Source organism: Lytechinus pictus, chromosome 6 (genome assembly GCF_037042905.1).
Source record: "Lytechinus pictus isolate F3 Inbred chromosome 6, Lp3.0, whole genome shotgun sequence".
NCBI lineage: Eukaryota > Metazoa > Echinodermata > Echinoidea > Temnopleuroida > Toxopneustidae > Lytechinus > Lytechinus pictus.
In genome coordinates this window covers 11,278,182-11,290,995 of record NC_087250.1, presented here as the reverse complement: position 1 = coordinate 11,290,995, position 12,814 = coordinate 11,278,182, and the positions used below count along the sequence as shown (strand labels likewise).

At 27.3% G+C, this 12,814-nt stretch overlaps 1 protein-coding gene across 1 annotated transcript in view; it reads left to right on the top strand.

The window, feature by feature from the left end:
* The window catches only part of LOC129263377 (uncharacterized), a 79,892-nt gene that overhangs the window by 40,793 nt on the left and 26,285 nt on the right, over positions 1-12,814 (top strand). The window contains exons 21-52 of the mRNA XM_064100752.1: positions 191-193; positions 580-582; positions 957-959; positions 1,444-1,446; positions 1,827-1,829; positions 2,215-2,217; positions 2,593-2,595; positions 2,982-2,984; positions 3,354-3,356; positions 3,737-3,739; positions 4,124-4,126; positions 4,502-4,504; positions 4,891-4,893; positions 5,269-5,271; positions 5,656-5,658; positions 6,028-6,030; positions 6,409-6,411; positions 6,787-6,789; positions 7,173-7,175; positions 7,551-7,553; positions 7,940-7,942; positions 8,318-8,320; positions 8,705-8,707; positions 9,077-9,079; positions 9,458-9,460; positions 9,836-9,838; positions 10,219-10,221; positions 10,601-10,603; positions 10,989-10,991; positions 11,362-11,364; positions 11,849-11,851; positions 12,616-12,618. Of these exons, the coding sequence (XP_063956822.1) occupies positions 191-193; positions 580-582; positions 957-959; positions 1,444-1,446; positions 1,827-1,829; positions 2,215-2,217; positions 2,593-2,595; positions 2,982-2,984; positions 3,354-3,356; positions 3,737-3,739; positions 4,124-4,126; positions 4,502-4,504; positions 4,891-4,893; positions 5,269-5,271; positions 5,656-5,658; positions 6,028-6,030; positions 6,409-6,411; positions 6,787-6,789; positions 7,173-7,175; positions 7,551-7,553; positions 7,940-7,942; positions 8,318-8,320; positions 8,705-8,707; positions 9,077-9,079; positions 9,458-9,460; positions 9,836-9,838; positions 10,219-10,221; positions 10,601-10,603; positions 10,989-10,991; positions 11,362-11,364; positions 11,849-11,851; positions 12,616-12,618 (96 nt within the window). The remainder of the gene's footprint in view (positions 1-190; positions 194-579; positions 583-956; positions 960-1,443; positions 1,447-1,826; positions 1,830-2,214; positions 2,218-2,592; positions 2,596-2,981; positions 2,985-3,353; positions 3,357-3,736; positions 3,740-4,123; positions 4,127-4,501; positions 4,505-4,890; positions 4,894-5,268; positions 5,272-5,655; positions 5,659-6,027; positions 6,031-6,408; positions 6,412-6,786; positions 6,790-7,172; positions 7,176-7,550; positions 7,554-7,939; positions 7,943-8,317; positions 8,321-8,704; positions 8,708-9,076; positions 9,080-9,457; positions 9,461-9,835; positions 9,839-10,218; positions 10,222-10,600; positions 10,604-10,988; positions 10,992-11,361; positions 11,365-11,848; positions 11,852-12,615; positions 12,619-12,814) is intronic.

The following is a 12,814-nucleotide window of genomic DNA, read 5'->3' as shown; positions in this document are numbered from 1 at the left end:
TGATATTTAGTGTACTGACAATAAAACAATTATAATTTTTGATTTTCTAAAATTACTTATTTCAAATCAGACCAACCTCTGAAACTATACAAATAATTCCAAGTATGTTTCCAAGTTCTTTTTCGAAAATATTCCTTAATATTTTTATATTCTTGTTATTCTTTCCCTTTTTCCTTATCTTAATTGACAGGATGTGAGTATACAACCAAATGAAATTATTATTTAATGTAGTTTGGACTATTCCTTAAAGGAATGTCAATATAAAGCTTGACTCTGTCTATTTAATATATCAATGGAAAAAAAAATTCTTCATTAAATTAGATCTGTTTAATACAACGTAATGGCGCCTTGATTAACCCGGAGTTTAAGTACGAACAAAAATCCATTGATATTTAGTGTACTGACATTAAAACAATTATATTTTTTGATTCTCCAAAATTACCCATTTTTAATCAGACCAACCTCTGAAACCTTACAAATAGTTCCAAGAACGTTTCGAACTACGTTTTCCAAAATATTCCTCAATGTTGTTTTTTTATTCTTGTTATTCTTTCTCTTTTTCCTCATCTTAATTGACAGACCGTAAGTATACACGTTCATGTATTCATATTTTAATGTACTTTTGACTGTCATTAGAAGAAAGTCAATAAGTTTGATTTCTGTGTATTATACCAATGGGAAAAAAAATCTTCATGAAATTAGATATGTTCAATACAACGTTATGTCGCCTTGATTAACCCGGAGTTTAAGTACGAACCAAAATCCATTGATATTTAGTGTACTGACAATAAAACAATTATAATTTTGATTTTCTAAAATTACTTATTTCAAATCAGACCAACCTCTGAAACTATACAAATAGTTCCAAGTATGTTTCCAAGTTCTTTTTCGAAAATATTCCTTAATATTTTTATATTCTTGTTATTCTTTCACTTTTTCCTCATCTTAATTGACAGGATGTGAGTATACAACCAAATGAAATTATTATTTAATGTAGTTTGGACTATTCCTTAAAGGAATGTCAATATAAAGCTTGACTCTGTCTATTTAATATATAAATAGAAAAAAAAATCTTTATGTAATCAAATATGTTTAATACAGCGTACGGTTACTTTGATCAAACCACAGTATAAGTACGATGAAAAAAATCCAATTATATCTAGTGTAATGACAATAAAATAATTTATTAAATCAGATATATTAAACATAACGTACAGTCACCTTGATTAAACACAGTATAAATGAAAAAAAAAATGATATTTAGTGTCATGACAATAAAATAATTCTATTTTTCAAATCTCTAAAATTACTTATTTCAAATCAGACTAACCTCTGAAACCATACAAATAGTTTCAAGTACGTTTTAAAGTACGTTTTCGAGAATATTCCTTAATGTTTTTATATTCTTGTTAGTCTTTTTCTTTATCTTATCTTATTTGACAGCGCGTAAGTATGCACGTTTATGTATTCATATTTTAATGTTCTTTTGACTATTTTTTAGAGGAAAGTCAATAAGCTTGATTTCCGTGTATTTAATATACCAATGGAAAAAAAAATCTTAATGAAATTAGATATGTACAATACAACACAAGGTCGCCTTGATTAACCTAGAGTATAAGTACGAACAAAAATCCATTGATATTTAGTGCACTGACAATAAAACAATTATATATTTTTTTTTTTTTTAATTACTTATTTCAAATCAGACAAACCTCTGAAACCATAAAAATAGTTCCAAGTACGTTTCGAAGTACGTTTTCGAGAATATTCCTTAATATTTTTATATTCTTGTTATTCTTTCTCTTTTTCCTTATCTTATTTGACAGCCGGTGAGTATACGCCTTCATGTATTTGTATTTTAATGTACTTTTGACTATTCTTTACATAAAAGTCAATAAGCTTTATTTCTGTTTATTTAATATATCAATGGAAAAAAAAATCTTCATTAAATTAGATATGTTCAATACAACGTAATGTCGCCTTGATTAACCCGGAGTTTAAGTACAAACAAAAATCCATTGATATTTAGTGTACTGACATTAAAACAATTATATTTTTTGATTCTCCAAAATTACCCTTTTTTTAATCAGACCAACCTCTGAAACCTTACAAATAGTTCCAAGAACGTTTCGAACTACGTTTTCCAAAATATTCCTCAATGTTGTTTTTTTTATTTTTGTTATTCTTTCTCTTTTTCCTTATCTTAATTGACAGTCGGTAAGTATACACGTTCATGTATTCATATTTTAATGTACTTTTGACTGTCATTAGAAGAAAGTCAATAAGTTTGATTTCTGTGTATTATACCAATGGGAAAAAAAATCTTCATGAAATTAGATATGTTCAATACAACGTTATGTCGCCTTGATTAACCCGGAGTTTAAGTACGAACCAAAATCCATTGATATTTAGTGTACTGACAATAAAACAATTATAATTTTTGATTTTCTAAAATTACTTATTTCAAATCAGACCAACCTCTGAAACTATACAAATAGTTCCAAGTATGTTTCCAAGTTCTTTTTCGAAAATATTCCTTAATATTTTTATATTCTTGTTATTCTTTCCCTTTTTCCTCATCTTAATTGACAGGATGTGAGTATACAACCAAATGAAATTATTATTTAATGTAGTTTGGACTATTCCTTAAAGGAATGTCAATATAAAGCTTGACTCTGTCTATTTAATATATCAATGGAAAAAAAATTCTTCATAAAATTAGATCTGTTCAATACAACGTAATGTCGCCTTGATTAACCCGGAGTTTAAGTACGAACAAAAATCCATTGATATTTAGTGTACTGACATTAAAACAATTATATTTTTTGATTCTCCAAAATTACCCTTTTTTTAATCAGACCAACCTCTGAAACCTTACAAATAGTTCCAAGAACGTTTCGAACTACGTTTTCCAAAATATTCCTCAATGTTGTTTTTTTATTATTGTTATTCTTTCTCTTTTTCCTCATCTTAATTGACAGACCGTAAGTATACACGTTCATGTATTCATATTTTAATGTACTTTTGACTGTCATTAGAAGAAAGTCAATAAGTTTGATTTCTGTGTATTATACCAATGGGAAAAAAAATCTTCATGAAATTAGATATGTTCAATACAACGTAATGTCGCCTTGATTAACCCGGAGTTTAAGTACGAACAAAAATCCATTGATATGTACTGACAATAAAAAAATTCTATCTTTTGATTCTCTAAAATTACTTTTTTCAAATCAGACTAACCTCTGAAACCATACAAATAGTTTCAAGTACGTTTCAAAGTACGTTTTTGAGAATATTCCTTAATGTTTGTATATTCTTGTTATTCTTTTTCTTTTCCTTATCTTATTTGACAGCGCGTAAGTATGCACGTTTATGTATTCATATTTTAATGTTCTTTTGACTATTTTTTAGAGGAAAGTCAATAAGCTTGATTTCCGTGTATTTAATATACCAATGGAAAAAAAAATCTTAATGAAATTAGATATGTACAATACAACACAAGGTCGCCTTGATTAACCTAGAGTATAAGTACGAACAAAAATCCATTGATATTTAGTGCACTGACAATAAAACAATTATATTTTTTTATTTTTAAAAATTACTTATTTCAAATCAGACAAACCTCTGAAACCATACAAATAGTTCCAAGTACGTTTCGAAGTACGTTTTCGAGAATATTCCTTAATATTTTTATATTCTTGTTATTCTTTCTCTTTTTCCTTATCTTATTTGACAGCCGGTGAGTATACGCCTTCATGTATTTGTATTTTAATGTACTTTTGACTATTCTTTACATAAAAGTCAATAAGCTTTATTTCTGTTTATTTAATATATCAATGGAAAAAAAAATCTTCATTAAATTAGATATGTTCAATACAACGTAATGTCGCCTTGATTAACCCGGAGTTTAAGTACAAACAAAAATCCATTGATATTTAGTGTACTGACATTAAAACAATTATATTTTTTGATTCTCCAAAATTACCCTTTTTTTAATCAGACCAACCTCTGAAACCTTACAAATAGTTCCAAGAACGTTTCGAACTACGTTTTCAAAATTTTCCTCAATGTTTTTTTTTTTATTTTTGTTATTCTTTCTCTTTTTCCTCATCTTAATTGACAGTCGGTAAGTATACACGTTCATGTATTCATATTTTAATGTACTTTTGACTGTCATTAGAAGAAAGTCAATAAGTTTGATTTCTGTGTATTATACCAATGGGAAAAAAAATCTTCATGAAATTAGATATGTTCAATACAACGTTATGTCGCCTTGATTAACCCGGAGTTTAAGTACGAACCAAAATCCATTGATATTTAGTGTACTGACAATAAAACAATTATAATTTTTGATTTTCTAAAATTACTTATTTCAAATCAGACCAACCTCTGAAACTATACAAATAGTTCCAAGTATGTTTCCAAGTTCTTTTTCGAAAATATTCCTTAATATTTTTATATTCTTGTTATTCTTTCCCTTTTTCCTCATCTTAATTGACAGGATGTGAGTATACAACCAAATGAAATTATTATTTAATGTAGTTTGGACTATTCCTTAAAGGAATGTCAATATAAAGCTTGACTCTGTCTATTTAATATATCAATGGAAAAAAAATTCTTCATTAAATTAGATCTGTTCAATACAACGTAATGTCGCCTTGATTAACCCGGAGTTTAAGTACGAACAAAAATCCATTGATATTTAGTGTACTGACATTAAAACAATTATATTTTTTGATTCTCCAAAATTACCCTTTTTTTAATCAGACCAACCTCTGAAACCTTACAAATAGTTCCAAGAACGTTTCGAACTACGTTTTCCAAAATATTCCTCAATGTTGTTTTTTTATTCTTGTTATTCTTTCTCTTTTTCCTCATCTTAATTGACAGACCGTAAGTATACACGTTCATGTATTTATATTTTAATGTACTTTTGACTGTCATTAGAAGAAAGTCAATAAGTTTGATTTCTGTGTATTATACCAATGGGAAAAAAAATCTTCATGAAATTAGATATGTACAATACAACACAAGGTCGCCTTGATTAACCTAGAGTATAAGTACGAACAAAAATCCATTGATATTTAGTGCACTGACAATAAAACAATTATATTTTTTTATTTTTAAAAATTACTTATTTCAAATCAGACAAACCTCTGAAACCATACAAATAGTTCCAAGTACGTTTCGAAGTACGTTTTCGAGAATATTCCTTAATATTTTTATATTCTTGTTATTCTTTCTCTTTTTCCTTATCTTATTTGACAGTCGGTAAGTATACGCCTTCATGTATTTGTATTTTAATGTACTTTTGACTATTCTTTACATAAAAGTCAATAAGCTTTATTTCTGTTTATTTTATATATCAATGGAAAAAAAATTATTCATTAAATTAAATCTGTTCAATACAACGTAATGTCGCCTTGATTAACCCGGAGTTTAAGTACGAACAAAAATCCATTGATATTTAGTGTACTGACATTAAAACAATTATATTTTTTGATTCTCCCAAATTACCCTTTTTTTAATCAGACCAACCTCTGAAACCTTACAAATAGTTCCAAGAACGTTTCGAACTACGTTTTCCAAAATATTCCTCAATGTTGTTTTTTTATTCTTGTTATTCTTTCTCTTTTTCCTCATCTTAATTGACAGACCGTAAGTATACACGTTCATGTATTCATATTTTAATGTACTTTTGACTGTCATTAGAAGAAAGTCAAAAAGTTTGATTTCTGTGTATTATACCAATGGGAAAAAAAATCTTCATGAAATTAGATATGTTCAATACAACGTAATGTCGCCTTGATTAACCCGGAGTTTAAGTACGAACAAAAATCCATTGATATGTACTGACAATAAAAAAATTCTATCTTTTGATTCTCTAAAATTACTTTTTTCAAATCAGACTAACCTCTGAAACCATACAAATAGTTTCAAGTACGTTTCAAAGTACGTTTTTGAGAATATTCCTTAATGTTTGTATATTCTTGTTATTCTTTTTCTTTTCCTTATCTTATTTGACAGCGCGTAAGTATGCACGTTTATGTATTCATATTTTAATGTTCTTTTGACTATTTTTTAGAGGAAAGTCAATAAGCTTGATTTCCGTGTATTTAATATACCAATGGAAAAAAAATCTTAATGAAATTAGATATGTACAATACAACACAAGGTCGCCTTGATTAACCTAGAGTATAAGTACGAACAAAAATCCATTGATATTTAGTGCACTGACAATAAAACAATTATATTTTTTTATTTTTAAAAATTACTTATTTCAAATCAGACTAACCTCTGAAACCATACAAATAGTTTCAAGTACGTTTCAAAGTACGTTTTTGAGAATATTCCTTAATGTTTTTATATTCTTGTTATTCTTTTTCTTTTCCTTATCTTATTTGACAGCGCGTAAGTATGCACGTTTATGTATTCATATTTTAATGTACTTTTGACTGTCATTAGAAGAAAGTCAATAAGTTTGATTTCTGTGTATTATACCAATGGGAAAAAAAATCTTCATGAAATTAGATATGTTCAATACAACGTTATGTCGCCTTGATTAACCCGGAGTTTAAGTACGAACCAAAATCCATTGATATTTAGTGTACTGACAATAAAACAATTATAATTTTTGATTTTCTAAAATTACTTATTTCAAATCAGACCAACCTCTGAAACTATACAAATAGTTCCAAGTATGTTTCCAAGTTCTTTTTCGAAAATATTCCTTAATATTTTTATATTCTTGTTATTCTTTCTCTTTTTCCTTATCTTATTTGACAGCCGGTGAGTATACGCCTTCATGTATTTGTATTTTAATGTACTTTTGACTATTCTTTACATAAAAGTCAATAAGCTTTATTTCTGTTTATTTAATATATCAATGGAAAAAAAAATCTTCATTAAATTAGATATGTTCAATACAACGTAATGTCGCCTTGATTAACCCGGAGTTTAAGTACAAACAAAAATCCATTGATATTTAGTGTACTGACATTAAAACAATTATATTTTTTGATTCTCCAAAATTACCCTTTTTTTAATCAGACCAACCTCTGAAACCTTACAAATAGTTCCAAGAACGTTTCGAACTACGTTTTCAAAATTTTCCTCAATGTTTTTTTTTTATTTTTGTTATTCTTTCTCTTTTTCCTCATCTTAATTGACAGTCGGTAAGTATACACGTTCATGTATTCATATTTTAATGTACTTTTGACTGTCATTAGAAGAAAGTCAATAAGTTTGATTTCTGTGTATTATACCAATGGGAAAAAAAATCTTCATGAAATTAGATATGTTCAATACAACGTTATGTCGCCTTGATTAACCCGGAGTTTAAGTACGAACCAAAATCCATTGATATTTAGTGTACTGACAATAAAACAATTATAATTTTTGATTTTCTAAAATTACTTATTTCAAATCAGACCAACCTCTGAAACTATACAAATAGTTCCAAGTATGTTTCCAAGTTCTTTTTCGAAAATATTCCTTAATATTTTTATATTCTTGTTATTCTTTCCCTTTTTCCTCATCTTAATTGACAGGATGTGAGTATACAACCAAATGAAATTATTATTTAATGTAGTTTGGACTATTCCTTAAAGGAATGTCAATATAAAGCTTGACTCTGTCTATTTAATATATCAATGGAAAAAAAATTCTTCATTAAATTAGATCTGTTCAATACAACGTAATGTCGCCTTGATTAACCCGGAGTTTAAGTACGAACAAAAATCCATTGATATTTAGTGTACTGACATTAAAACAATTATATTTTTTGATTCTCCAAAATTACCCTTTTTTTAATCAGACCAACCTCTGAAACCTTACAAATAGTTCCAAGAACGTTTCGAACTACGTTTTCCAAAATATTCCTCAATGTTGTTTTTTTATTCTTGTTATTCTTTCTCTTTTTCCTCATCTTAATTGACAGACCGTAAGTATACACGTTCATGTATTTATATTTTAATGTACTTTTGACTGTCATTAGAAGAAAGTCAATAAGTTTGATTTCTGTGTATTATACCAATGGGAAAAAAAATCTTCATGAAATTAGATATGTACAATACAACACAAGGTCGCCTTGATTAACCTAGAGTATAAGTACGAACAAAAATCCATTGATATTTAGTGCACTGACAATAAAACAATTATATTTTTTTATTTTTAAAAATTACTTATTTCAAATCAGACAAACCTCTGAAACCATACAAATAGTTCCAAGTACGTTTCGAAGTACGTTTTCGAGAATATTCCTTAATATTTTTATATTCTTGTTATTCTTTCTCTTTTTCCTTATCTTATTTGACAGTCGGTAAGTATACGCCTTCATGTATTTGTATTTTAATGTACTTTTGACTATTCTTTACATAAAAGTCAATAAGCTTTATTTCTGTTTATTTTATATATCAATGGAAAAAAAATTATTCATTAAATTAAATCTGTTCAATACAACGTAATGTCGCCTTGATTAACCCGGAGTTTAAGTACGAACAAAAATCCATTGATATTTAGTGTACTGACATTAAAACAATTATATTTTTTGATTCTCCCAAATTACCCTTTTTTTAATCAGACCAACCTCTGAAACCTTACAAATAGTTCCAAGAACGTTTCGAACTACGTTTTCCAAAATATTCCTCAATGTTGTTTTTTTATTCTTGTTATTCTTTCTCTTTTTCCTCATCTTAATTGACAGACCGTAAGTATACACGTTCATGTATTCATATTTTAATGTACTTTTGACTGTCATTAGAAGAAAGTCAAAAAGTTTGATTTCTGTGTATTATACCAATGGGAAAAAAAATCTTCATGAAATTAGATATGTTCAATACAACGTAATGTCGCCTTGATTAACCCGGAGTTTAAGTACGAACAAAAATCCATTGATATGTACTGACAATAAAAAAATTCTATCTTTTGATTCTCTAAAATTACTTTTTTCAAATCAGACTAACCTCTGAAACCATACAAATAGTTTCAAGTACGTTTCAAAGTACGTTTTTGAGAATATTCCTTAATGTTTGTATATTCTTGTTATTCTTTTTCTTTTCCTTATCTTATTTGACAGCGCGTAAGTATGCACGTTTATGTATTCATATTTTAATGTTCTTTTGACTATTTTTTAGAGGAAAGTCAATAAGCTTGATTTCCGTGTATTTAATATACCAATGGAAAAAAAATCTTAATGAAATTAGATATGTACAATACAACACAAGGTCGCCTTGATTAACCTAGAGTATAAGTACGAACAAAAATCCATTGATATTTAGTGCACTGACAATAAAACAATTATATTTTTTTATTTTTAAAAATTACTTATTTCAAATCAGACTAACCTCTGAAACCATACAAATAGTTTCAAGTACGTTTCAAAGTACGTTTTTGAGAATATTCCTTAATGTTTTTATATTCTTGTTATTCTTTTTCTTTTCCTTATCTTATTTGACAGCGCGTAAGTATGCACGTTTATGTATTCATATTTTAATGTACTTTTGACTGTCATTAGAAGAAAGTCAATAAGTTTGATTTCTGTGTATTATACCAATGGGAAAAAAAATCTTCATGAAATTAGATATGTTCAATACAACGTTATGTCGCCTTGATTAACCCGGAGTTTAAGTACGAACCAAAATCCATTGATATTTAGTGTACTGACAATAAAACAATTATAATTTTTGATTTTCTAAAATTACTTATTTCAAATCAGACCAACCTCTGAAACTATACAAATAGTTCCAAGTATGTTTCCAAGTTCTTTTTCGAAAATATTCCTTAATATTTTTATATTCTTGTTATTCTTTCTCTTTTTCCTTATCTTATTTGACAGCCGGTGAGTATACGCCTTCATGTATTTGTATTTTAATGTACTTTTGACTATTCTTTACATAAAAGTCAATAAGCTTTATTTCTGTTTATTTAATATATCAATGGAAAAAAAATTCTTCATTAAATTAGATCTGTTCAATACAACGTAATGTCGCCTTGATTAACCCGGAGTTTAAGTACGAACAAAAATCCATTGATATTTAGTGCACTGACAATAAAACAATTATATTTTTTTATTTCTAAAAATTACTTATTTCAAATCAGACAAACCTCTGAAACCATACAAATAGTTCCAAGTACGTTTCGAAGTACGTTTTCGAGAATATTCCTTAATATTTTTATATTCTTGTTATTCTTTCTCTTTTTCCTTATCTTATTTGACAGCCGGTGAGTATACGCCTTCATGTATTTGTATTTTAATGTACTTTTGACTATTCTTTACATAAAAGTCAATAAGCTTTATTTCTGTTTATTTAATATATCAATGGAAAAAAAAATCTTCATTAAATTAGATATGTTCAATACAACGTAATGTCGCCTTGATTAACCTGGAGTTTAAGTACAAACAAAAATCCATTGATATTTAGTGTACTGACATTAAAACAATTATATCTTTTGATTCTCTAAAATTACTTATTTCAAATCAGACTAACCTCTGAAACCATACAAATAGTTTCAAGTACGTTTCAAAGTACGTTTTTGAGAATATTCCTTAATGTTTTTATATTCTTGTTATTCTTTTTCTTTTCCTTATCTTATTTGACAGCGCGTAAGTATGCACGTTTATGTATTCATATTTTAATGTTCTTTTGACTATTTTTTAGAGGAAAGTCAATAAGCTTGATTTCCGTGTATCTAATATACCAATGGAAAAAAGAATCTTAATGAAATTAGATATGTACAATACAACACAAGGTCGCCTTTGATTAACCTAGAGTATAAGTACGAACAAAAATCCATTGATATTTAGTGTACTGACATTAAAACAATTACATTTTTTGATTCTCCAAAATTACCCTTTTTTTAATCAGACCAACCTCTGAAACCTTACAAATAGTTCCAAGAACGTTTCGAACTACGTTTTCCAAAATATTCCTCAATGTTGTTTTTTTATTTTTGTTATTCTTTCTCTTTTTCCTCATCTTAATTGACAGTCGGTAAGTATACACGTTCATGTATTCATATTTTAATGTATTTTTGACTGTCATTAGAAGAAAGTCAATAAGTTTGATTTCTGTGTATTATACCAATGGGAAAAAAAATATTCATGAAATTAGGTATGTTCAATACAACGTAAGGTCACCTTGAATAACCTGGAGTATAAGTACGAACAAAAATCCATTGATATGTACTGACAATAAAACAATTCTATCTTTTAATTCTCTAAAATTACTTATTTCAAATCAGACTAACCTCTGAAACCATACAAATAGTTTCAAGTACGTTTCAAAGTACGTTTTTGAGAATATTCCTTAATATTTTTATATTCTTGTTATTCTTTCACTTTTTCCTCATCTTAATTGACAGGATGTGAGTATACAACCAAATGAAATTATTATTTAATGTAGTTTGGACTATTCCTTAAAGGAATGTCAATATAAAGCTTGACTCTGTCTATTTAATATATAAATAGAAAAAAAAATCTTTATGTAATCAAATATGTTTAATACAGCGTACGGTTACTTTGATCAAACCACAGTATAAGTACGATGAAAAAAAATCCAATTATATCTAGTGTAATGACAATAAAATAATTTATTAAATCAGATATATTAAACACAACGTACAATCACCTTGATTAAACACAGTATAAATGAAAAAAAATGATATTTAGTGCCATGACAATAAAATAATTCCATTTTTTCGATTCTCTAAAATTACTTATTTCAAATCAGACTAACCTCTGAAACCATACAAATAGTTTCAAGTACGTTTCAAAGTACGTTTTCGAGAATATTCCTTAATGTTTTTATATTCTTGTTATTCTTTTTCTTTTCCTTATCTTATTTGACAGCGCGTAAGTATGCACGTTTATGTATTCATATTTTAATGTACTTTTGACTGTCATTAGAAGAAAGTCAATAAGTTTGATTTCTGTGTATTATACCAATGGGAAAAAAAATCTTCATGAAATTAGATATGTTCAATACAACGTTATGTCGCCTTGATTAACCCGGAGTTTAAGTACGAACCAAAATCCATTGATATTTAGTGTACTGACAATAAAACAATTATAATTTTTGGTTTTCTAAAATTACTTATTTCAAATCAGACCAACCTCTGAAACTATACAAATAGTTCCAAGTATGTTTCCAAGTTCTTTTTCGAAAATATTCCTTAATATTTTTATATTCTTGTTATTCTTTCCCTTTTTCCTCATCTTAATTGACAGGATCTGAGTATACAACCAAATGAAATTATTATTTAATGTAGTTTGGACTATTCCTTAAAGGAATGTCAATATAAAGCTTGACTCTGTCTATTTAATATATCAATGGAAAAAAAAATCTTCATTAAATTAGATCTGTTCAATACAACGTAATGTCGCCTTGATTAACCCGGAGTTTAAGTACGAACAAAAATCCATTGATATTTAGTGTACTGACATTAAAACAATTATATTTTTTGATTCTCCAAAATTACCCTTTTTTTAATCAGACCAACCTCTGAAACCTTACAAATAGTTCCAAGAACGTTTCGAACTACGTTTTCCAAAATATTCCTCAATGTTGTTTTTTTATTCTTGTTATTCTTTCTCTTTTTCCTCATCTTAATTGACAGACCGTAAGTATACACGTTCATGTATTCATATTTTAATGTACTTTTGACTGTAATTAGAAGAAAGTCAATAAGTTTGATTTCTGTGTATTATACCAATGGGAAAAAAAATCTTCATGAAATTAGATATGTTCAATACAACGTTATGTCGCCTTGATTAACCCGGAGTTTAAGTACGAACCAAAATCCATTGATATTTAGT